The following is a 26,009-nucleotide window of genomic DNA, read 5'->3' as shown; positions in this document are numbered from 1 at the left end:
GAAGCAGTTATTTTCTTTATATATTTTATTTTATTTTGCTAATACTTGTGACACAAAATATAGTATACACAGATACAATTTTAGCTCACCCCTGAAAGAGTAGAACTCATGCTCAGGAGCGGAGTTATGTATGGCTATGAGATGAGAAATTCTAATGAGACTACAAGCTATTCACATTCTTATGGCTTTACGTAGAAAGAAGGATTACTTTGACATTTATAAATGCAGGCTGTCGAAGACAATGAATATTTATTCTATCGGTGCTCTTAGAATTTGCAATAATCTGCCTAGTGAATTTTTTATTATTTTGAAAAGATTACCGTTAAACGACTTGTCTCTGGTTGGCTGGCCCAGAACGCATTTTATGAGTACAACGTTAATAAATTTTATGATTTAGGTAATATACAGTAATGTTTTAATATTGTTATTATTTTCTTTGTGTTTTACTTGTTACTCTTGACTATGTCGATAGTATTTTGGTCTCATTGATATAATAATAAATATCAAAATCAGTTATATTTCTGTCCACGTTATATGTATAACACAATCTTACATTATACTTACATTCGATCTCAGTTACCACAATCGACAGACATACAAACACACATATTGACATACATTCGAACGCGCGTATAGACTCGAAAATTCACATAAAATAGCTATTCGTATAAAAAATAAAGCAATGGTCAGCGTGTCTTACTGCGAAACTAGGGGACCGGATTGAATCTTGGTTGTGACAAGTTGCCTGTTTGAGTTTTTAAGAGGTTTTCACTCCACTAATTAATAGGAAATACTAAGTAACTTACGTTTTCGAGGTAACTGTCACTGCTTTCTTCATAGTCATCGAGGTCCTTGGACAATTCAAAATCGCTGCCAGGGGATTTCGATCGAGAGATTAAACGTGGATAAATTCTTGTACAAGGTGCAAATCAATAAGTTCCCGGGCTGCACTGAAGATAGGCAACAAATAGGACATAAGAAATGGATGTTATTTAGAACCAGATAAACGCCTGGAATCTTTGCTAAATACATCACTTGAAAGACAGATAAGAAGACTAGCCATAAGGTGTATATGGAGAGATTCCAGGAAAAATAGCAGTAGGTTTTGACATGTTTGCACGAAATCACGTGTACAAGCTCAGTTATTAAAGACAGTCTGACGCTGTTTGCTAGACTGGCTCAACAGGCATGGAAGCAATGATCTTCGGTAACACGCATATGAATGTTTAACGGTCTAATTAATACAAGTGCAGTTCGGATATATATTGATTACACCTTCTAAGATTGTTTCGTAATTTTCCTTTTGTTCGTCGTGTAAATTTACCTCCTTATTTTATTATTGGTAGATTATTAGTTCGTAGAAATCAATATGGTTATTTAATCTCTTAAATAGTTTCTCAAAATCTAAACCTAAACAAATCACTTTCTCGCCTTCTAAAACAGGTTTATTCCATTTTACTGAAGGACCTAACCCCTTTTCAAAATAAAATTTAAAATTTCATTACATATTCCGTCCATAATTTAGTGAAAAAAGTTAAAATATACGACATACATTTCTACTAATAACATTCATCTTAAAGGTTTTCTATTTTTCGGTAAGTTTGTCACTTTTTTTTCGTAACTTATTATTTTAAATCCACAGAATGATCTCATAAACTGAAAATTGTTTAGATAAATTAGTAAAATTTTTTATACAAGTGCATTTCACATTAAAGAACAAGAATGACCATATTGGTGTAGTTGAAGTTATTGTACTTGTAGTTATTCTTGTGATTTAACGACGCTTTTTCCAACATAGATATTCAACATAGGCCACAAAAATATCCGACATATTTCACCTTTACCTTTGACGCTGTGTTAGGGACATGGTCGCTTTAGAAGCCATAGATCTACAATACAGGGCTTCCAACTTCACTTCTCTTCCGAGGAAATCCAAGTTAAGCATTTTATGGCCTTTTAAAAAGTATTCTTCTCGGCCAGGTTTATATCTGTACCGTGCCATACTATACACAACTGCTATTTGTTGCTACGTTGCAGAACGCAATAATCAGAATTGCAATGAACGGCCCACCACCACTTCATATGAAAATATTATATACTTAAGGAAAACCTTCTCATGGAGATCTAATTATTTACAGAATAAATAAATACTCCTTTCCGATCATGCTTATATATTTATGCTTCCGTTGATGCATCGGTCTGTAACAACTACTTCATACCACGCTGTATAAGCTAATGAAGTTTGAACATTGGAGTCATAACTCTTAATTGCATTTGGTATTTTATAGCAATATAAATATAAGGAATAAAAGACAGATAGACAAGACAATTACGCCCTGTTTAGTCGTTACACTCCACTGCAGAGTGACCTCAAATCACCCGACCTCTTAAAAATCCGCAGAAAAGTTACTCGCGTTTGAAAGTAAATGCATCAATCTACGTAACTCTTTGGAATCGAGGACAGTTCAATATCTCACCACGCAGTGGTGTTACGAAACTGAACGAGTCCAGTGTTCCAAATAGTTATTTCTGCTTGTATACATGAGAAATAATTTGTATTCAGTGTATTACTCGACCGATGCTATTGGAGTCCTGCAGCCCGCAGCGCTACTAGTACTGCTCTTGGGTTCGTACATGGTCATCGCGATAGTTCACATTACGCCCGCGGCTCCACTCGCCTTGATCGAGTTATACTTGCTGTGAGATAAAGAGATAAACAATAAAGCAGTGTTCGACGGACAGCATCAAATGTCTTGCGGCTAAAAGCAGATTTTATATTTTCCTTATTTTATGAACAAAGATTATTTTCGAAAAGTTTACAAAGATTATGTTAAGACTTAATATCTCCAACATTTCATGACAATTTATAGGTCCTGTCATAAGAGTATGTGATTCACCATCTGAATGGTTTCTTATTCCTTCAGTTTTATTTTTCTACCTGACTGTAAACACTACACACCAGTTTCAAGTAAATAGTTTGGAAAATGTCGAAAGATAAGTCTCAACGCACGTTTTGAAACACCGAATTAGTCTATTCTTCTAAAAAAAATTAGTTATATTGAATCCGTTCTGTTCAAATCCAACAGAATAGACAAGCCTTCGGGCTTATTTCACCAGTGAACTTAAAACTTCATTTTGCACTTCGTAATTTTAAATTTCTGACAAAAAAAGAAACAATTTACAAAATATATAATCAGTAATTACCTTTATTTAGTCGACGACGTTTGTTAGTAATTAATTTTTAATTTTTATGAGGTGTTAATCTTTGTATTTTTATTATCTTTTTCATTATAATTACTGGTTAAGTGTTATTTATGGTGTGATAAATATTGTAATTTTTTCTTACATTTCTTCGTCATTAATTGTTATCTGTAAATGAGTGCTTCTTTTGTCTCAAGTATCAATTATCAACACTTGTTAATTCTTTCTTGTTAATCATTGTTATTTTTTCTTACACGTCTTCGTCATTAATTGTTACTCCTTACAAAGTTGTTTTTATTATTTGTCTTTTTTGTACACTTTGTCATCTTGGCAGTCATATAATTAGGAACGACGCTAAAAATAAGGTAATATTTCAATTCAAATATAAGGAAATTTGCAATTTCAGACTTATGCCTCTCCATTTTGTAAGAAACTGAAAAAATACTGAGGAATATTGAAGTTTTTATTTGTTTTTAGTTCATTATTTGCTTTTTATTGACACTTATATCGTTATTTTAATTTAAAGCTTATTAATTTTATGTATTTCAATTATATAAATTTATATTGTAATGTTCGTAATCGAGTTATTTCCTTAGTAACGAAAAAGTTCCTATTTAATCAGCTATTTTTACTGCATGCTGGATAAATTATAAAGATATGTTCAATACCATTTTGGACACTTTTTATTACTTCTTTAATGATGAAATTTTTTTCTTCGTAATAGGCCTATGTGCGTTTTTTACTCACTCCCATTATTAATCCCTACAATATCATGTAATAGTCTACATCTACATTTCTAAACTACAAAATCGCTCTTACATTTCAACAATTAACGTCTGTTTTTTAAGAACATTATAATATTGAAACAGAAACTATATTTCACCTGAAAATATTATTTCTCTTTCGCTTTGCACTTTTCGATTTGCAAGTTAAATAAAAAATATCATTAGTTTATCAAAATCTCCTTTGCAAAATTAAAAGTTCAAAGTTTATTGGTAAAATAGGGTTCATAGCTTCGGTTGACACTGCGTTCATAATAAAATCTGTAATAAACACGTATTCTTGAAGATATTAAATATCAACACAGTTTGAAGTCCAAAATACTTATTCTGAACACACAAACCATAAAAATCTAGAATCTTGTAAGAAATATTGTGTAGAATTAAGTTTGAGTTTTATGGTCTTTGACTAATATATAGTAATTGTTTCTGTAAATGTACGAATTTACTGGTTTAAATTATTTATGGTAATATAAATGGAAACTTTTAACCTTTGGTATGTTTTGCATCGAGTAAAAATAGTGTTGTTCAGTAGCAGTAATAGTGATCATTATCAGAATTTCGAACTGTTGATTTTGTACTAACAATATTGTAGATGTAGACCTTCATCGCTGTAGCATAGTGGTTAAGATGCTACAAAGTCAAAAGTAACGGTTTTGATTACCGATGGAGTCATAAGTTTTTGTCCAGTTGACCTAATCCTTTCGACTGCACTGTGATTGACATTCTCTATAACAGAATGGATACTAGCGGCTTGAACTTTGAGTAGAGGCGGAAAGCATACAGGGCTGAAATCATTTCCGCTACTAATGTCGATTGTTTGTAAAGATGTGAACCTGAAACTCCAGATATATGTAAGTTTTTATTGTATATAGTAGGGATAAATTTATCTTTAAGTTATTGTCTACATAATAATATAACAACACATTCGTCTATTGATTCTATGGGAAGCTTACTTCTCTGACATTAACTTACAAAACTTGGTACACTGGCATTCAAAGATTTCTAACCTACAATTTTCTGATCGTATAAGCGAACTTTCTAATCACGGGATGTCAGTACCAAAGAAGTAACAATTATGCAATTTTTGAAACAGTTCCTCTACTCCTCAATAGATGACACTGTTTTTGAGACGGATCAAAAAATGTTGGGGAAAATGATGATGCAGATTAAGTATAAATTATTCTCATATTTGGCAGTATCAGCGATTTCCCGCTAAACCTAGTGTCTCTTTTTTTTACAATTATGAGAGGGTGGGTAAATTTTTTAATTTTAGAATCCGGGTATTTGTACTATTGACGACACTGGCTGTTGCCTTCGCCATCTATTCATAGAAATGATAACTAAAGAAGCCACTCTTATACGAACAAATTATCAATCACTATCGATTAGTATGGTCTGAGATACCTGAATGAAATCTGGAACCAATCCGAAAAATCATACCATTAAAATATATAATACAAAGTATAACTAACTGCTCGTTAAAGGTCCAAGTTATTTAACATTAGGGTTTTTTTATGCGTGCTCTTGCTTTCCATTTATAAACAGTGCAAAGCGCCATTCTCTATAGGCAACACATCGAACACTCGAGTAAACATGGTCAGTAGTTCCTCACACAGTTTCCAGATGTCAGAACCTATTATGTACCTACTAAAGAATGCTCGCGGATGTTCCGGGTGCTCCCAAACATTCCTCAGGTATCATGTTTAATTAATTATAGTAGATATTATAATGTCTACTTTATTCTTGAGACAATCAGACCTTCCAAACCTTAGGATAGACATACATTTGTCCAATTTGATACTTCAAGTGTATTAAAAATATACGTATTTCAGCATTTATCCGTTCTAGTGAAATTAATTATTTTTCCTTGTTTTTAATACATTCATTCTGTTTTGTTTTGAAATTTTAATATTATTAATGAACTGTTTCTAATTTAACGGTAATTCATTTACAAAATTCTTAATGAAAATTATAATGGGACATGCAAATCACAGAAACCTGCAGAAAAGTATATTCTATTATCCATGTGCTAAAAAGGATAAATATTCATCTTCCTTCTTGCTTAAAAAGTCCCTTTTGCAGACGCTTGTATTTCCCTATTTTGACTATGCTGACATTTTACTGACTGACCTTTCCAGCGACAACAAAACGAAACTTCAACGTGCTCATAATTTGTGTGTACGTTTTGTAAGCAATGTTCGTAAATATGATCATATTACCCCATCCCTGGAAACAATAGGTTGACTTAAACTAGATAAGAAAAGAAATTTACATTCACTTCTCCTTCTCTTCGAAATCTTGAACTCTTCTATTCCTTCGTACCTGTCGTCTCGCTTCACTTACCTTTCTTCCCAACACAATCTGAACACACGCTCTCGCCATGAAACAATACTAACAATACCATCCCATCGCACCTCCTCATACTTATCCTCTTTCACAATAGCCCTGCCAAGACTCTGAAATTCGTGTACCTGCTAGCATCAGGGACTGTCGAAATAAAATTGAATTCAAACGCAAACTTACTAGGCACTTGGTCAGTAATTGAGACTCGTTCAGACATGGTTTCTTGTAAATAGTTCTCTTAATCTATCACAAAATATTTCAATATCCGGTAATTTCATCACTATAGAATTTTGTTATTCTAGGTTTAATTTATAATTCAGTAAATACAAAAATATTCTTTGTTCTTAACTTCTGTGATAAAATGTCTAGCTTTCATTAATCAAGTAATCTTGTCGTACTTTGAGTTTTATTGTAATTGTAATTGTAAATTTAATATTAATTGTAATTTTATTGTTCCTATTATAGTTGTAATCCCCTGGTAGAGGGGCAGAGAAGGTCTGATGGCCTTACCTCTACCTGGTTAAATAAATAAATACTAAAATAATAAATACTATGCATTTCCCAGATATTATGCACAAACCTATGAATTGGTAAATTATTTTTGCTTAAAAATGTTTGTAATAACTACATGAAAACCATAGCCTGAACCTTTTATTTATTTCCTGGAAAAAAAATTTTCTTGCGATTTTTATAGTACTGTTCCCTTGTTATTTTAACATTTTTATGTCCCATATAATTTTCTAACATTAGACTAAAATTACTCAAATTCAGATTGAAGTTTATGTTGTTAGGAACTAAAAAAAAACAATCACAGAAAATTTCATAAAAATAACAGAAAAAATTATACTGAGTAATGAAAGAAAACAAATATAAATGTTTAAGTTTCAGTAAACAAGGGACAAATTGTAAATTACGAAGGGACAGGGAAAGTACAATGCGTGCGTGTTGAAGGATATATTAGAGATATTTAAGAAATTATTTTCCCAAAAGGAAAAGCAAAGTGCTTAAAGACAGAATAAAATTGAAAATTTTCATTTTCATTTTACCCATGAAGATCTTCTTAGAGGATTTAGTGAAAAACTGTTTTGAGAATGTGGGAGGATTGATATAGAAGGAAGAAGAATAGAGTGCGTAAGGTTTGCTGATAATATGCCGTTGTTAGCAGAAGAGGAGACGACACTAAAGGCATACTACTTACTGGAGCTAAATGATAGCTGTGAACAGTATGGGACGAAGATAAATACAGTCGACATCTATGGAGTAACGGTTAGCTCGTCTGGTCTCGAAACCAGGTGGCACGAGTTCGAATCCCAGTCGGGCCAAGTTACCTTGTTAAGGTTTTTTCAGGGGTTTTCTCTCAACCCAGTGTGCGCAAATGGTGCTTAACTATCGGTGCTGGACCCAGGACTCATTTCAGCGGCATTATCACCTTCATCTCATTCAGACGCTAAATAACCTGAAATGTTGATATAGCGTCGTAAAACAACCTACGAAAAAAAAGAGATAAATGCAAACAAGGGAAGAGCATGGTTTGCAGGAAGAAAATTAAGGAAGGTAAACCTGCGAATTCGAAATAAGGCAGTGAAACAAGCGGATAGCTTCAAAATAATAGGGGTGTATTGTAAGTAGTAACATGAAATGTTGCCAGGAAGTCAAATGGAGGATAGCAATGACTAAGAAAGCTTTTAATAGAAAAGGGAGCATTTTCTGCGAACCTTCGAAAAAAAATTAGGAAGAGACTAGTGAAATGCTTTATGTTAAGTGTGGCATTGTATAGGATAGAAACATGGACATTATGTTGAGTGAAGAAAAGAAGTGAAAGTACTGAAATGTGAATATGGAGAAGAATGGAGCGTGTTAAATGAACAGACAAAATAAGTAATGAAACTGCGATAGAAAATTGTTTGTGAAGAAAGAATAATGCTGAAACTGATTAGGAAGAGAAAAAGAAATTAGATAAGTAACTAGCTAAGAAGAAACTGCCTACTGAAGGATGCACTGGAAGGAATGGTAAACGGAAAAATGTTCAGAGTGAAGAAGATATCAATGTTAGAGAACATTAAGATATATGGATCGTAAGCGGAGACTAAAAGTAAGGTGGAAAATAGGAAAAAACTGGAGAATGAAGTGTTTGCAGGGAAGGCCCTGCATTTGGATTCTCTTAAAACAACGATATTATAAGTTCCTTCAACTGCTGTAGTTATCGTATCTAGTAAGAATTTCAGAGCATCGATTGCACTCGTTCATCATAAACGGCAATATAGGAATTATTTTTAAGTGTTGTCAGCGCCGCTAACCAAATATTCTAGATAATTATGACATCTAATTGGAATTGTTTGCAGAAGTAACAAAAAAATTTTGTGAGCATTAATGCTTGCACATTATATCTTAATATTATTACAATAGGAACTCGCTTAATTTGTTTAAGAATTCCTGCATATAATTTGTAATCAAAACGATCAATTCTGAATGTTTAGTGCAATTTTCCTAATGAAATCCACTGGAAAATTCTACAAACTCTAAGAATTAGGGCCTACTGATAATTTTTAATGGGGTAATGAATATATTTGTTTGTTTTTTTAATTATGACGAACTCTTAATAAGTTGGCTTAAATAGTTCAATTTGATTTTTTGTCAGTTGTTTAATTTTTAGTATCGGTATGTCTAGGCCTTGGGTGTCCAAACGCCTATAAAACCAGGAGATATTGCACGTCAAGCATACTCTGCTAAGATCAATAACTTTCCATGTAAAATAGGAAAAACGACCTTAAAGAATATGCGCTGCGGGTTGCTTACGGCAGGGGTTACCGTAATAAGAGTTACATTTGGACATCTATGGGTTTAGGCCATCGCGGTCAAGATGAAGACCAGGCTTAGAGGAAAACTGGGAAGGCCAACGTTTGACATAAAAAGAAAACAGAAACGTTATTGTGAGCGGTTTAAGGACCAACATCACCATGACCTACCGTAATTTTACTTATCAGAAGAAAGAACAAGGAGCCACTCTTATTTCTAAAATTTACATCATGCCAAATGTGCACCATATGGCCTTAAATGTGAAATGTTGTCAATTCATTGTCCATCCTGCATTTTATATGACAATTTCAAAATAACAAAGACAAATTTTGAATGAAGCTGGTATTTATCTCCCAAATCCTGCATTTTTTCACTGCATACTCTGTGTCGTGTTCACCAGGATTAAGTCAATACACAGAGTTAAAGTGAAAATCCTAAATGGATCGAAACCAGGCAAAATCGGACAACACACAAAATGAACACTGTATACAAAGAACTTCTTGAAGATATAAGGCAATGAATTTATCAAAAGTTATCTAAATGCACATCCGATTTCCCTTTCATTAAAATATTGTATATTCCCTCTTAAAGATTACTTCATAATAACCAGTCATTAAAGGTCAATACCTTAGATATTGTTGATTGTCTAAAAATTTGTTTTTTCACAAATCTTGCAACGGACAAGTATTAATATCTGAATGTAACTTTCTTAATGTTGTGCCCTTCAATTCCAATTTCATCATTACTTACAGTCATGTATTCAGTGTTGCTCACATTTATTTTCAATCTCCGCTTCCTTTACTCTCCCTGTAATTTCCTGCACATATAATCAGCATCGTCACTGTCCTGGGCAATTATCACCTGGTCATAGCAAGCAATAGGTTAGAAATAAATATATTTTCTGTTATTTTAATTTCTATTCTTCCACATCTCACCAAATACCACCTTACTACCACCAATGCCATCGACGCTAAATAACCTAGTAGTTATTACAGCGTTATTAAATAACCAAGTAAAAATCAGTAATAATAATAATAATAATAATAATAATAATAATAATAATAATAATAATAATAATAATAATAATAGTGAAAGATTATCGTTTGTAACAATGTTTCATTGAATTCTTTAATTTTGAGTCAAGGCTAAAAAAATTAATGTGATTTTGAATAGTAACTTAATTGAATAATTTCAAGGGAAAAATTGTTCCGGGGCCGGGTATCGATCCCGGGACCTCTGGTTGAACGTACCAGCGCTCTGCCAACTGAGCTACCCGGGAACTCCACCCGACACCGTCTCAACTTTTCCCTTTTTATCCCCACAACTCGCGTGGGCTGACGAAACGCCAAAGACCCACATCGAGTGCACACAATCTCTGTGTGACTTGGAATTGTGGTTTTCTGTTAACGTGCACAGTGACGACGTATATATTTTGCAAATCTAGTCTTTCAGGTGAAGCTCCCTGTAAAGCAGATTTGAATGATTTCAAGGGAAAAATTGTTCCGGGGCCGGGTATCGATCTCGGGACCTCTGGTTGAATGTACCAGCGCTCTGCCAACTCCACCCGATACCGTTTCAACTTTTCCCTTTATATCCACACAACTCGCGTGGGCTGACGAAACGCCAGAGACCCACATCGAGTGCACACAATCTCTGTGTGACTTGGAATTGTGGTTTTCTGCCAACGTACATAGTGACGTATATATTATGCAAATCTATGCACAGTAACGTAATTGTTGAATAATGAAAGATATTAAATGTTAATTGAAGGTTTATCATTGAAGATATGGCTGACATCTTGTATAATGGTGCAAGATTCAAATACCAATAACATTTTAAACAGTGACTGATAATTCTGTGGTTTTAGTGCAAGAACACTGAAAGGTTAGGTAATATTATTAATATGTATATAAACCTTGTATTAATCATCTTTCTTATTGTGAATTGTGTAGGCCTAAGTATATACATCAGAATCATAAAACATATGAAAACATACTGCATTAACATTTGTACAATACTTACAATGTTTTTAATTCGATTTTCTCAGAACAAGCTATATTATGAAAGTTACAGAATTCTTGCACTGACCACAGAATTTAAACAGCGACAAATTTTAAATTTTAATCGAAGGTTCAAATTCAGTCACGATTGAGGTTTTCAGTATTATACAATGATTGAAGTAACATCTGAGTTCTGAGATTTAAAAAGTAACTGAAGATTAAAACAATGTTATGTGTTTTAAACTTATAACTGAAACTTTATATCATGATGTCCACCGCTACTGAGTAACGCTTAGCGCGCCTAACCGTGAAACAAGCGGGCCCAGTTTCAAATCCTGGTTGGGGCAAGTTACCTGGTTGAGGTTTATTCCAGATTTTTCCCTCAACTCATTAAGAGCAAATGCCGGGTTACTTCAGGCGGTGGAAGCTGGACCCATTTCGCTGGGATTATCACTCTCATCTCATTCATATGCTACATAACCACAGCACCATCGTAAAATAATCAAGTAAGAAAATGTATATCATGACTAAATTTATATATTAATTGAAGTTCCAAATAATTCATAAGGTTTTTAATATTATAACCGTAAGTTTGAATTGTAACATATTTTAAATAGTAAATAAATTTTCATCTTCGAATGATATAGTAAACAATAATTAAGAGCTTAAAGAATTATTAATTTTGATAGTAGATTAATTACAGAATAATGACTGACATTCTACACAGTATTTTTAACTGTATTTAATAACAATTGTATAAATCTACTTTAACTGGAGAAGTTTAATCAGCGCTTAGGGAAATGAAGAATGGGAAAGCAACAGGAGTTGATGGGATCCTCATGGAATCAGTGAAATGCTTGAGTGAAGACAAGAAGAAAATTCTACCATTGTGCAACGAAATATGAGAAAGGCGACTGCCCTGAAGATTTTACGGAGACAGTGTTCCTTACATTACAGAAGAAAAATAATGCCAAGAAATGTAACGAGTTCAGGACTGTGAGCCTTATATCACACTCGGCAAAGATTCCCCTGTTAATACTTACTGAATCGACGTTTATATTCTAACATGGAAGAACAGTTGGAAGAAGATCTGTTTGGCTTCAGAAAAGGAAAAGGTACGAAAGATGCAGCTGGACTTCTACGAACAATCGGCGAAAGATACCTAGAGAAGAATAAAGAAGTATATGTAATATTTGTGGACCTATAAAAGGCGTTTCATAGAGTGGATTGAAATAAACTGATGGAGATCCTTAAGAAAATAGGTGTGTATTGGAAAGAGAGAACACTGTTCATTAATCTTCGTATGAAATAACGAGTCAAAGTCAGGCTAAGAGAAGAAATGTCAGGAGGAAGTGAAATAGGGAGAGGAGTACGTCAAAGATGTCTTTTATCACCTATACTCTTCAACATCTACCCGGAGGATTAGTAAATAACTGTTTTAAAACATGGCAGGAGTGATAATAGGAGGAAGAATAATAACGTGCAAAAGATTTGCTGATGAAAAGGCGTTGTTAGCAGAAGAGGATATGATAGTGGAGATAAATTACTGCAGTAAGCAATATGGGATGAAGATAAATGCAAACAAGAAGAAAAACATGATCATAGGAAGAAAAATAAAGAATGTAAAATTGCGTATTCTAAATGAGGCAGTAGAGATTATAATAGAAAAATGAACATGTTCTGCGGATCACTAGAAAAATAACTAAGGAAGAGACTAGTGAAGTCCTTTGTGTGGAGTTTAGCAATGTGTGGGTCAGAAACATGACATTACGATGAAGTGAAGGGAAGGGACTGGAAGCATTTGAAATGTGGATATGGAGAAGGATGGGACGTGTGAATTGAACAGACAGAATAAGAAATAAAACTGTGTCGAGAAGAGTGAGTGAAGAAAGAATGATTCTGAAACTGATCAGGAAGAGGATCTCCAAAGCTGTATATAACTACATTCCAAGAGGCTCAAGATCTGTGGGTATATCTGCAAATCGCTAGCATAAAAATTTTATGTAAGACCGTAACAGGCCTAAAGGTAACCCTTGTTAGGAAGATTATGATGATGAAACTAAAACATCATATATGGTCAAAATATGAGAGGCTAAATTTGTTGTGGGAATCAGAAGGGGACAAGTTTCAGCAGTGATCGCACAGGCAGCCAAATAAGGAGATCGTCTTTCTCGCGAGCTGAAAGTTATTTTGGACTTGTTAATGATGTGTTCCAGTTCTGAATGTTTTTGTCGCTATCCAATTGAGATGAAAGCGAAAGTAGACTGAGTAAACTTGATGGCTATAAGATAGCGCCAATACATCGTTCACCCGCAGTACACAGAAGATCTGAATTGCATGCTAAACACGTTGTCAAAACAACTATAATTTTAGGGAAAGAATTATAGCTCATTAAACGTTTACAACGAAACAAGTTTCAAGATATGACGTTTCATTGTCGCTAAAAAAAGTTGCATATTCTATGTATTTCCGAACTCACATATTATATTCCATCGAGTTCTCATGCCCTCCTCAAAGATCGATTTAAAAAATGTCCTCTGTAGGTTCCCATTCATTATTGAAACATGCGTTATGCTTAGCGTATATTTTGGAATTTGACTAGCATTAAATTAACATAATATGGGATTTATTGACGTTGAATCAGCATAATATTCGTTCTTCGACTAACACCAGCTGATATAACATCAAACTGAGGTCCATCGCTGTGGAGTAACGGTTAGCCTCCCTGACCGTGAAACTAGCGGGCCCGGATTGAAGTCCTGGTTGGACTAATTACCTAATTGGATTTTTTTCCAATGTTTTTCAACCACTGGAAGCAGAATTGTTGGGTAACTCTCGCCGTTGGATCTCGGACTCATTTCGCTTTCATTAGCATCATTCCATTAATCATCTTCAATAGTTACAGGTTGGAAGACATGGTGGACGTGGTTTCAGGAGCCACCTACAGATGGCTTCTGTCTGTGGGAGCTGCACTTATCCCATGGAAGCTGCAGCAGACGGGTGAGTGTAGCTCTCTCGGATAGATGGCACCTTGGTGAGTCGTGGAATCGATGGCGGCATATCCCTCTGGTTAAGGATGAAATAGATTCATGCACGTAAATTGCAAACAGATGCCATCGATCTGAAAAGACTGCAGAGGAACATCACAGGGGGGCGGAGGGGCGCTCCTGTTCACGCGGACTCCGTCAGACCTTATCATTCACAAATTATTTTTTTCTTTCTCTGTTACTGCAAAATATTAGCTTAAATTGAAAGCTCTTAAAGAAAGTTCCACTTCTAAACTTATTACCAAGCTTATCAATAATAAATTTCGCCATTAACAACTTAAGAATATTTGTGACGTATCATCTAACGTACCAAACGTTGTCAATTTACTTTCTTTTCGGAAGTGTTTATAAATAAGTTGATAGAAGTTGGACAAACCGAAGTTGTTACAGCGTCAGCTTTCACTTCAGAAACCAAAGTCCAAAAACGAGACTAGAAAAGTTACATTTTTTGGTGATTAAAGACTGTGATGGAGCAATTATACCTGTCATTATTGTATCATTTTTACGTAATTAAATATTACCCTTAACACAGCTAGAAAACTATTGTTTCGTATTCTCTTACCCAAGAGTCCTTCAGAGGACCGATGCGGCTGACACTCTAAGGAAAAATAATCATAGTCCATGGAGTTCTTCCCGCAATTCTTAAAAGAAAATATCTTAGCCAACATGAAGGATAATGGAAATACACAGATAATGAAAAACCATCCGACCAAAAAAAATAGTAATTATATTGTCGTTACGATTTACGTATAAATATAATATAAATAATTACATTCTGTTAACGTCTATTCGAGATGAAACTAGGTCGTGGTATAAACTATACATTTGTTACGTACACACACGTTCATGATGGATGATAGATGAATGTTTCTAGTGGTACCCGACGTGGTGGTAATCACCACCAAAGCCCCCCGAGTAGCCGAAGTCTCCGTGATCGTAGCTGAGGGTCTCATGTCCACCGTAATGACCTCCCAAGTCCTCGAATCCGCCAACCAGACCCTCGTGATGGACGTCATGTTCCTTGAAGTAAACTGGCACTGGCTTCTTAACGACAACGGGGTGAGGAACAGGCACGGGTTGAGGCACGTGAACTGGCACGGGATAAGGCTTCTCCACAGGCACGGGGTGAGGCACAGGGTAAGGCACTTTAACTGGAACCTTCACAGGATAGGGCACGATCTTCTCAACGGGGTATGGGACCTTCTTCTCTATCGTAACAGGGTAGGGCTTGGGTACGGGAACGGGGTAGTGCCTCACGACAGGGACAGGGACTGGTACTTTGACAGGGTAGGGTATCTTCTTTTCGACAGGAACCGGGTAGGGATGCGGCACTGGGATGGTCACCTCCTTTGTGATGACGATGCTCTTGATGCGGCTGGTGGGGTGCAGGTTGTGTCCGTAGCCCAGCAGTCCCAGGCTGTGCTGGCCCCCCAACTCGTACCCTCCGTGTCCGTAGCCGTAACCTCCTGCGTACCCTCCAGCCAACTCGTGGTGGGCAACGTGCTCCTGTGGCAGGTACGCGATCTCTTCCACGCCTCGCTTCTCAGTCTTGCCGGCTGCCTCCTTCTTCGGCGTTTCCGCTACATTTTTCTTCTTCTTCTCTTCCTCTTTACCGGCTAGAGTGGATGCCACAAGGACGGCCAGTAAAAATACCTGCAAACATACCATGTATCAGCATTTTGTTCAAACTAAACCACCCTCAATATTCATCATCGTTCCTTCGGCACCTAAATGCTAAAGCACGGGTTTATTCCGTGACTTCGGGTTGTTAAAGAAATTAACGACTTGCGTTTCTCAAAATCATTTAAGAAGTACCTACTTTTCTTTCTTTCAGTCGATAATCCGATATGCCCTAATTTTCTGGGGAAATGGAACCAAAATTGGAAGCGTCTTCATTTTACAAAAGAAAGACATTAGACTTTTATGTAAATCAAACTATCTGGAACATTATCGGCCACTTTTCAGATAATCACGGATTTTAACAATCATAAATTTATATATATATATATATATATATATATATATATATATATATAAATTTATGATTGTTAAAATCATAAAGTACTAGATCATATATATATATATGATCTAGTACTTTACACTCGACAAAATATCGACAATTACTCATTAGTGGCCAATATACATGATCATGAAATTAGAAATAGTGAACAAATTAATATTCCATATTGTAGATTACACAAGAACAACACAAACTTTTTAATTATGTGAATGAAATTATATAATAAGCTCCCAAGTCAATATTATAAATTACCAATCAATAGCTTCGGGCCGTATTCATAGACATTTTAGCGCGGGCTTCCGGTGGATGATCAGCGCTTTTCGTATTCATAAACCAGTGTTAGCGATAGGATATGATTTGAATTCTGTACTAGTAACCAGTGGATAGCCGGGGCTAGCTTAGTACTCTCGTAGCGCGTGCTGCGAAATGTCTATGAATAGCAACCTTCAAAACTAGATTTTACAATTGGTTATTAAATAATCCTTTTTATTCTTTTGCTGAGTTTTTCAACACAAATTTGTATCAAATTGTATTTTAATAAATAAGTTTCATTGCAATTTAGTTAGTTTTCTTTAATTTATAAGTTTCAAATTATTCATGTTTTCATTGTATTATTTAAATTTTACTGTTTCTTTTATTAGTGTTTTTTTTAATGTATTTATATGTTTTTCAATGTATTCTGACGAAGCCTAAAACTGTATGTCTAATGGCCAAATAAATTGAATTGAATTGATTTCCGTCGCTAACTAGAACGACACTTGTGGTGAAAATTTTTGGAGAAGGAATCTTTCTCTCGGGAATTTCCAATTTCTCTTAACATTATAAGACTATATATAGTCTAGCTTAATTATATGGGCTGCTCTCTATCATTCGAAAAAAAAAGTAAATTTGAGAAAAATTAAATCAATCTAATTATTTCTGGAGAACAATACGCATAACATTAGGAAACAAAGTGCGAAAAGAGACTGTAATGAAAATTTTACAAAGTAATGGCAACTCCTACAATGTTATATGACAGCTAAAATCGGATCTTAACAAACGATTAAGAGGAAACAATTGAAGCAGGCGAAATGAAATCTCTTAGATATGTAGATACAGTAAAAAAACAGGTAGGGTTTAGATAAGATATAAGAACTGAATAATTAAACATTGCAATATTGTAAATAATTATCTTAAAATTACATCAAAAGAATAATTAAGAATATATTATTAATAGATCATTATCATAATACACGAGTTGCAAGAGCAGCCATGAATTGTAATTAAATCAAAAGAGAAAAGTTCATAGTGGCTGTGGAAAGTATTTAAACATAGAAATGGTTTTGAAGTGTTAGTGAAATCAGGATAGAATCAGTGCAGTGAGTGAGTTGACAGCAAAATAAGTGTAGTTTCGAAAGGTAGGCTCTTGTGCAAATATGAACCTATCACATTCGTGAATCTTAGTTCGAACTTAGGGTTAAGATACAAATTAGATTTACTTTAAATATTATTTTTAGTGATCATGCTTCATTTAATTTAGGAAGGTCATTATTATTATTATTATTATTATTATTATTATTATTATTATTATTATTATTATTATTATTATTATTATTATTCATTATTAATGTTTTATTAGTTGTGTTTATTATTAATTGTCATTATTGAGTGTAATTAGTTACCACTGCCACCGGGTATATACCCATTTGCAGTGTGAATAAATACATACATAGGAAGGTCAATGAAAATATGACGAGATAAATTTTAGAGGAGGCGGAACAGGCAAAAATAAAATCTAATCTCCGAAGAAGAAGAAGAATGGTGGTGATGATGATGATGATGATGATGATGATGATGATGATGATGATGATGATGATGATGATGATGATGACGATAACGATGATGATGTTGGTGAAATTTGTTGCTGAAAGGACAGTAACCTTTGCTACACAGAAGAATTTGGATTGTATAATGAGCGGTAGGAGGATCACCAGGCTACGAACTGGAGTATCTAAGGTTCAATTCGAGGCGTTTGTGGAAGTTTTCTGGTTACTAAAACATTCAGAAGGTCTCCCAGATCCACTCATTCTCCTGTAAACTTGAGAACCAGTCTTTCCCGGTAGTAAAAGTCGGTGGGAGCGTAGTGTCCACTACACCACATCATTCGAGTACCGAAGTAATGGAAATTTGGATCTTTGTGTTAGTAGCACAAGATAGAGAAGATGCAGAATATATGGTAGAGAAATTAAACGAAGCATATAATATAGGTGGTCTGAGAATAAATGCGAAGAAAGCTGAATATCTTATTGTTGGAGGAGAGGGAGAAGACTTGGGTATACCCAGTTTAGGGAAGATACGATTAATAGATCGTTTCAAATATTTGGGCTCCATTATTGACAAATCGGGCACGTGTATGGAAGGTATTAAAGGCCGTATAAGTCAAGCAAAAGTTGCTATTCGGTCACTTAATGGCGTTTTTTGGAGTCGAGAAATTCATCATAGAACAAAAAGGATGATTTTAAATGCTATTGTTGAAAATATTCTCACCTATGGAGGAGAAGGATGGGTCTTGACTCAGAGACAAAACAAATGTTAAATGCAGTGGAAATGGATGGATTGCGTAGGAGTTGCCGAATCTCTAGAAGATTCCAATGAAACAATACGGAATGTAATGGAACAAGAAGAAACATGGTATGGCCATGTTCAGAGAATGCCAGAGGATAGATGGCCCAAACAAATCCTGTCGTGGTCTACATATGGAGGAAGAAAAGACAAAGATTTTGCAGTACCTGGAGAGTTGGAGTGGCCAGGGTAATGTAGGAGCGGAATTTGAAAGAAGGCGACTGGAAGGACAGAAGACTTTGGAGAATGGCAATAGGAGGCAAGCCCTGAAAAGAACAGATGCCTTTAAAAGTAAAAAGTAAGTAGGATCTCTGCCTCTATTTTCAATAAAACATGTGTGAAACAGTGACTGAATATGTTAATGAGGTAGTATTATATTATTATTTTAGACATGCGGTACCAGTGGAATTTCTTGAAGTTCTGAATTTTTTTCGACCAGTTTTTGTACGAAGCCCGTTTAGACGCGGACTCCACGAAGGGAGGAAAAATGAGGGCATATGTAAGCGTACCGATGTGGACACCTCACGTAGCGCGACGTCACGACCACTTTCAAGTGGCCCGCAGCCTCCGCGGTCCAGTGATGGAAACTGGTGACGGTAATTACACGAGCAGTGCTTCATTCCGGGCCGTTGCTCTCGCAAGGTTATGCAACGTGTCGAGCGGCCTTGTGATGTAAGTGGGAGCAACGGTCTGCGTGAGCGAATTGTGCGCGAAACTGAAAGTAATAGGTGGATTCAGCTTATCGCATTAAGATTATGTTTATCTCTTATTGCCTCAAGTGAAACTGTTGGTGACTTTTATAATTTACGCTTCAACACTCTCAGATTTATAAGTTGTATGTGTACGTACGCGTGTATCGCATGGTCTGTTTAAGCTCAACAGCACTTCATATTCTGTGTGAGGAAGTCATACAGACGTGGACATATTATTAGACTAAAACGTTTTTCTTGGAAACGTAATACAGTATAATTCGTCACATCAACTATCAGTATAATTCTGTGGTGTTTGGGTAAAGGGAGATAAGTCATAAAAATGATTTCGGAGATAAATGAAAATTAAACTTGGAACCCTTATTACAAATAATTTTCTACACAAATAAAACACATCAACTGCTAGTATTCCTTGATTTTTGCACACCCACTTGTATAATTTAACTTGTGTGTTCATCTGGGGAACAAAATTCCACCTGGACAAAAAAATGACATCACAGAATTTACAGAGTCTCAATTGTTGTAAATATAATTGTTTAAATCTTCTGGTATATTTTTCCAATGGTTAAGTATATTTTGTCTGGCTGTGTTGATACTACTGGTGTTTCAATTATATACTCAGAAGATATTCAACAGTCTGTTCTCCCATGGCCTGCAAGAAGACCGGACATGAACGAAATTGAAAATCCGTGATCTATACTGAAGAAGAAAGTAAACAAAAAGAAGCTTACAACAAAATATGGACTCACTGAAGCACTGTCTGATATCTGGCTAAATGATGCTGATATTCAAAGAAAGTGTCAAACTTTGATTTCCAGCATCCCATTCGAGCTTTGTCAGTCCTATTAGATACACACAAGATGCCTGTCTTGGAAATAACGAAACCACGTTTTTTGCAGGCTCCTATGATTTTCACCTAACTCTACATGGCATCGAAAAGGGTTGTTATGTACCTCTCCCAAAAAGCTCTATTTTCTTCGGCATTGCTACTGTGATGCACCATGCACTCTGATCATGAAATGGCTCACTACTGGTCTATCACCTCTCGCCGCAATTCAGATGTCGGTATGATTCCTGACGCACATGACGTCATTCAAATTCGTTACCAGAGATCGGAAACAACCCTGTACTAATGACATTCTGTTTTCTTATTATATCTGTTGGTACATAAAAATTCTATCCCTATCATCATCACCATTGATGTTTAGAATGTTGGAGCGTAACAACTTTCAATGGGAACTTACTATAGATAGATTGCATCAAATCAATTTATGAAGTTTGTTAAAATTGTAACATTCTAAGTACGGCTTACCTACATTTAAAGTGATTACTACAAGCACTATTTACTTAATTTTTTTCATTATTACGGTGTTAAGTAGAAATGAGTTTTATATTTGTGTCCTGGATTGAATCCTATATAAAATTAGAATATCTGAATCCTGGTCCAATATCAAATACTGACCTCTTTCCCATTGTATCATTGAAGTTCACCTTACTTGGACCATAATTTTGATTTAGGTTAGAAACTACTTAGTATGCTATTGAAAATGTATTGTTTATCGTTACAATTTTACATTTATGTTCTGACTGTTATGTTAATTTCAATGCCAGTATGGAATATTAGAATAAGGAAGTTTATTGTAATAAATGAACACCTGAAAATGTAATTTTATTGTATTAGTATCTATTAATTTCCTTACGAAATAGCGACATATCGATATTTTTTTTACTTATATCGATTATCGAAATTAGATTTGCAATATATTTCAGTATCAATATATCGGTATTAAAATTATTTCTTCCATTCCTAGTGAATCCAAAGAGAAACGAGGACTACTGACAGTAACTTAAAATATTCAGTGTTAACCACAGTCTAGTATACACAGTCACGAAGCTCAATACGTAGGGAATATGCATCCAAAGATAGTTGCTAACTACTAGCATCGCTACTATCGCCTCATCACAGACAATGCGAAATAGTACCGGCACAGTCTATTGTTCCTAGTACCCTCAACAACTCAAGCTTCGTGACTGTATATATTATCGCCACGGTCTCATGCGTAACATTCGGCAGGTCTTTGAAATTTAATTGTATTATTGTTTTCAATTTCTTATGTCGCCGCTCCAATCACTGGCCTCAATTTCAATGTTGCAACCAATAAGCTGCTTCCATTATAAAATGACATCTACTTCTCTAATCCACGTGGATTAAAACCGAGGTTGCAATGTCTTGTGCTGAGGTCGAACGTTAAAATTAATATTAAAGAATTATTATTAAGAGTCAACAATGTCAACGTACTCGTATATAAAACAATTAATAATAATAATAATAATAATAATAATAACAGCCATTGAACAATATAACAAACTACTTAGTGCTTATTCTTATGGAGGAAGTAGACGTGACAACGTGAAGCTTAGAGTGAAACCTACAGAGCAACAATCGGTCGGCAAAATTATGTTTTAAAAGCACACCGCATGTTATTATATGATGCCGGCATGTAAGCGGCGATTATACTAGACTGTGGTGTTAACCATGGATTGTGGGAGAAAAAGTAGCTGTAACTTTAAGAATAATGGAAGGTAATAATCAGACATCGGATTCTAGGGCAAATGCCTATTTTGTTTCTTTAGGAGAAAAGTAAAAATAATTATTAATATTTGTGTTTCATGGAAATTGAAAGGTATTCAAAGAGTTTTATAGTGCCCTAAAATGCATAAAACGGTTATTAGAGCCTAATTTGTTAATATTCGCCTAAAAATGCCTAACTCATTGTAAAGTTTCGCATTTTACTCTTACTTTTTATAATTTATACATGCATTCACTGCGAAATTTAAGGCATTCAAAAAGTGGAAAGTTTGCTTCACACCGGCCATGAAACCATTGATAAAGGAAACAAAATATTTTGAATCTCACGACACTCGCAATAGATTTCACCGAATTTATCATGTTTGGAGGCATAAATGCCGACAAAGAACCAACCTTAGTTTTGAAGCAGGCAACAATCACAACATGTGCTGCTACCGATTCAGAGATATACTATACTATAAAAATGACTGTTTTCGGTCTGAAACCGATTAGCTGTACTGCCCTTCAGAGTGTCATAAAACCACAATTTTTGGAGAAAGTGTGTTTTTGAAATATTTATGAAAAGTCGTAAAACTGCGAATAAGTAGGGTAAACCGTTACAAAATATTTAAAAGAATGGCCCTCCTAGTGTTAACACTACCAGGAAATGCAACAATAAGTGGAACTTTGTATTTTTGTCCAATTGAATCTCAATAACAATGGTTCATTTGAATGCTCGTTAACAGTTGCTCTTTCCCTTACCTTATTTGTGTTGAGAAGTTTTGAGCGGTAGGACGTTTTCCTGTGAAGTTTAACGCGATAATGCCGAAAAATATAAGTGCAAAATCTACATTGATCCGGCAATGGCTAACAGAATATTCAGAATTCACTTATGATGGAAAAATAATATTCTGCAAGATTTGTAGCAAACAGGTATGTAACAATAGTTGAAATATATAAATTCTATTAATTTTAATGAGTAGGCCTATAATATTTATACATTGACTGAGCTATCCTGAGGTATAATTCTTTTTAAGATCACTCCACTTTAACCTTTTAAATTCCGATAGTTAAAGTATTTGCAGGTCATTAAAATTTTGATTGTTCGAACCCACTAACTTTGTGATAGAAATACGGCAATACAACAATTAGGATTTTATTTTAATTCAGTTTACTTTACATTTTTAGATTTCGCAAGAAAGGAAGTGCCACCTAAAGCAGCATGTGCAAGGAGCGGCTCATAAGGCTAAAGCTCAGCAGAAAAATCAACTGCAACAAACTTTACTAACACAGCCTACTTCATCCAATCTAAGCAGCAATTTCTATGCTGATTTAACCAGAGCGTTTGTTGCTGCTAACATTCCCTGGAATGCAATTGAAAATCCGGTTTTAAGACAGTTTTTACAAAAATACTGCAAACAAAATATCCCATCTGAGTCGACCCTAAGAAAAAATTACTTAGACAGAATATACAATGAAACTTTTCCTTCCATTCGGGAGGATATAGGTGATTCTTACATATGGGTCTCTGTGGATGAAACCTCAGATCCTATGAATAGGTATATAGCAAATATGGTAGTAGGAAAACTTAGTCCTGATGGACCTTCGATTCCACATCTCGTATGTGTTAAGGAACTTTCGAAAGTGAATAGCCAAGCCATTGCTTATTTTGTAAGTAAAGGCCTACAGTCTTTATACTCAGGTAATATAGACGATTCTAAAGTTCTGTTGTTTTGTACTGATGCTGCCTCATACATGGTTGCTGCAGCTCCACTTCTTAAAACATTTTATCCTAACCTCACGCATGTAACCTGTCTAGCACATGGCCTTCACAGCGTTTCTGAAACAATCCGGAATGAATTTCCTCTTGTCAATTCGTTTATTTCTAACACAAAAAATGTTTTTGTAAAGCCCCATCCAGGATTTCAATATTCAGAGAGAACTTTCCAGATATCCCACTCCCACCTCAGCCGGTTGTTACACGATGGGGAACCTGGATTCAGTCAGTGGTGTATTATTCTAAGTATTTTAAAGAAGTGGTCACAGTTATTGATAAATTACCTGAAACTGATAGTGCAGCGTGTGTGAAAGCAGTGAAAGATTGTCTGAATGACTCACGAGTGAAAAACGATATTGCCTACATAACATCAAACTTTTCTTTCATACCTGCAAGCATTGAACAATTAGAACGTGAAAAACAATCTCTTTGTAGCCAAATAGCAATAGTAAAGGAAGCTCAAGTGAACATACATTCTGCTTTGGGCGAAACTGGGGAAAAAAGTTAAAAATAAGTGGGACAACGTATTAAATAAGAATGTAGGATTTTCACTGTTGGAAAAAGTATGAAGAGTGATATCGGGGGAAAGTGTAATGTTCCAGTAAGTATTGATGTTTCTATTGTACCTAATTTAAAATTTGCGCCTCTCACATCAGTTTCGGTTGAAAGAAGTTTTTCTGCTTTCAAAATGATTCTCAGTGACAAAAGGCAAAGGTTAACTGTGGAGAATTTAGAAAAAATTCTGGTGGTGTACTGTGCAGATAATTATAATAAAGTCTGAGCATGGAACTGAATTTCAATAACTTAAAATGAGTAATCTTGATATCAATAATCATTATTTCATTAGTTTCAATATATTAAATTTGTGCAGCTCTGTTTATAAATATAATATAGTATTCTTTTTTAATGTTTAAACATACTTTTTTGTGCGTATTTTAGTGTATAACAAAATTTCAGTGAGAGAAATAAGTATGATACCTCGATGTGCCTAAAATGCCTATTTTCATTAAAATAGAGCCTAATTTTACAAATTTTGAGCTTATTTTAGGCGCCTAAAACTGCAATTTTAGTGCCTAAAAATCCGATGTCTGGTAATAATATTATCAAGTACATGTTACATTATAAATAGAGAGAAAATAAATGTGGACAATTCAGGGATAGTAAGCTATGAACAAATTAATATCATAAAGATTTACTTGAGACGAAAGGTTTAGCTCTCACGACCTAAAGATGATGATGAAAATTGTTTTCTGTCTTATTTACTGTGATTAAAATTTATATAGGCTACCTTTGGTCGTTTGTTTCTAATGTTCTGGTTGATGTGGACATATATTATCAGACAGTACGTTTCACATGATACGTGTTACAGGAAAAACAATAAAATTGTTTTTGTGCACCTGAAGACTGGCTAGTGGGAAATGTAAGCAATGAAGAAAGAATTGAACTTTCCACCCTACCCTATTATCTCCTGCCTAGTTGCCTCATACGTGGTGCCTATTTGGTATCCCATTTGAGGTTCAGACCTATCTTCGGACAGTTGACTAAAGAACAACATCGCTCCTTAGTGTTGCCACTTTTGGTATAATTCGGATCTGATACAATTTATTTTAAGTGATCTGTACTCTAGTATGTACTACTACTTTTTGGTACAATTTTCAATTATTTGGTACGATGTGTACTTCCTTCTATTTTTTTAGTATGGAAATTAGAGATGGGAAAAATTGATATTTTCTCGTAACAGTTCCAACTGTTCCAGTTCCATGAAAATACTAGGTTCCAAATAACAGTTTCGAAATAACATTATCACCATAATTATATACGCCGAAGTTCGATCCACAGCACCGGATCGAATCCCTCTCCTCCAGTGTTTTTACCTTTGTTGCCTGACTCCATGTCATTACCATAACAGATAAATTCTGTAGGATCACAAATTAACCTTTATATATATATATAAAATTTGGAAACTGCACCAAAATAAAACACACCAGGAATGCACGGGGGTTTTCCCTCAACCCAATACGAGAAAATGCTGGGTAACTTTCGGTGCTGGACCCCGGACTCATTTCGCCGGCATTATCACCTTCATTTCATTCAGACGCTAAATAACCTAGATGTTGATACAGCGTCGTAAAATAACCCAATAAAATAAAAAAAATACGAATG

General features: G+C 34.9%; 1 protein-coding gene across 1 annotated transcript in view; it reads right to left on the bottom strand.

The window, feature by feature from the left end:
• Positions 1–14,877: 14,877 nt before the first annotated feature.
• The window catches only part of LOC138698917 (uncharacterized), a 72,723-nt gene continuing 61,591 nt past the window's right edge, over positions 14,878–26,009 (bottom strand). Inside the window, exons 5-7 of the mRNA XM_069825113.1 lie at positions 19,300–19,505; positions 18,958–19,056; positions 14,878–15,822 (exon numbers count right to left, since the gene is read on the bottom strand). Coding sequence (XP_069681214.1) covers positions 15,040–15,822; positions 18,958–19,056; positions 19,300–19,505 — 1,088 coding nt within the window. The 3' untranslated portion in view covers positions 14,878–15,039. The remainder of the gene's footprint in view (positions 15,823–18,957; positions 19,057–19,299; positions 19,506–26,009) is intronic.

The sequence above is a fragment of the Periplaneta americana genome, chromosome 4 (genome assembly GCF_040183065.1).
Source record: "Periplaneta americana isolate PAMFEO1 chromosome 4, P.americana_PAMFEO1_priV1, whole genome shotgun sequence".
NCBI lineage: Eukaryota > Metazoa > Arthropoda > Insecta > Blattodea > Blattidae > Periplaneta > Periplaneta americana.
This window is presented reverse-complemented; position numbering and strand designations above follow the sequence as displayed.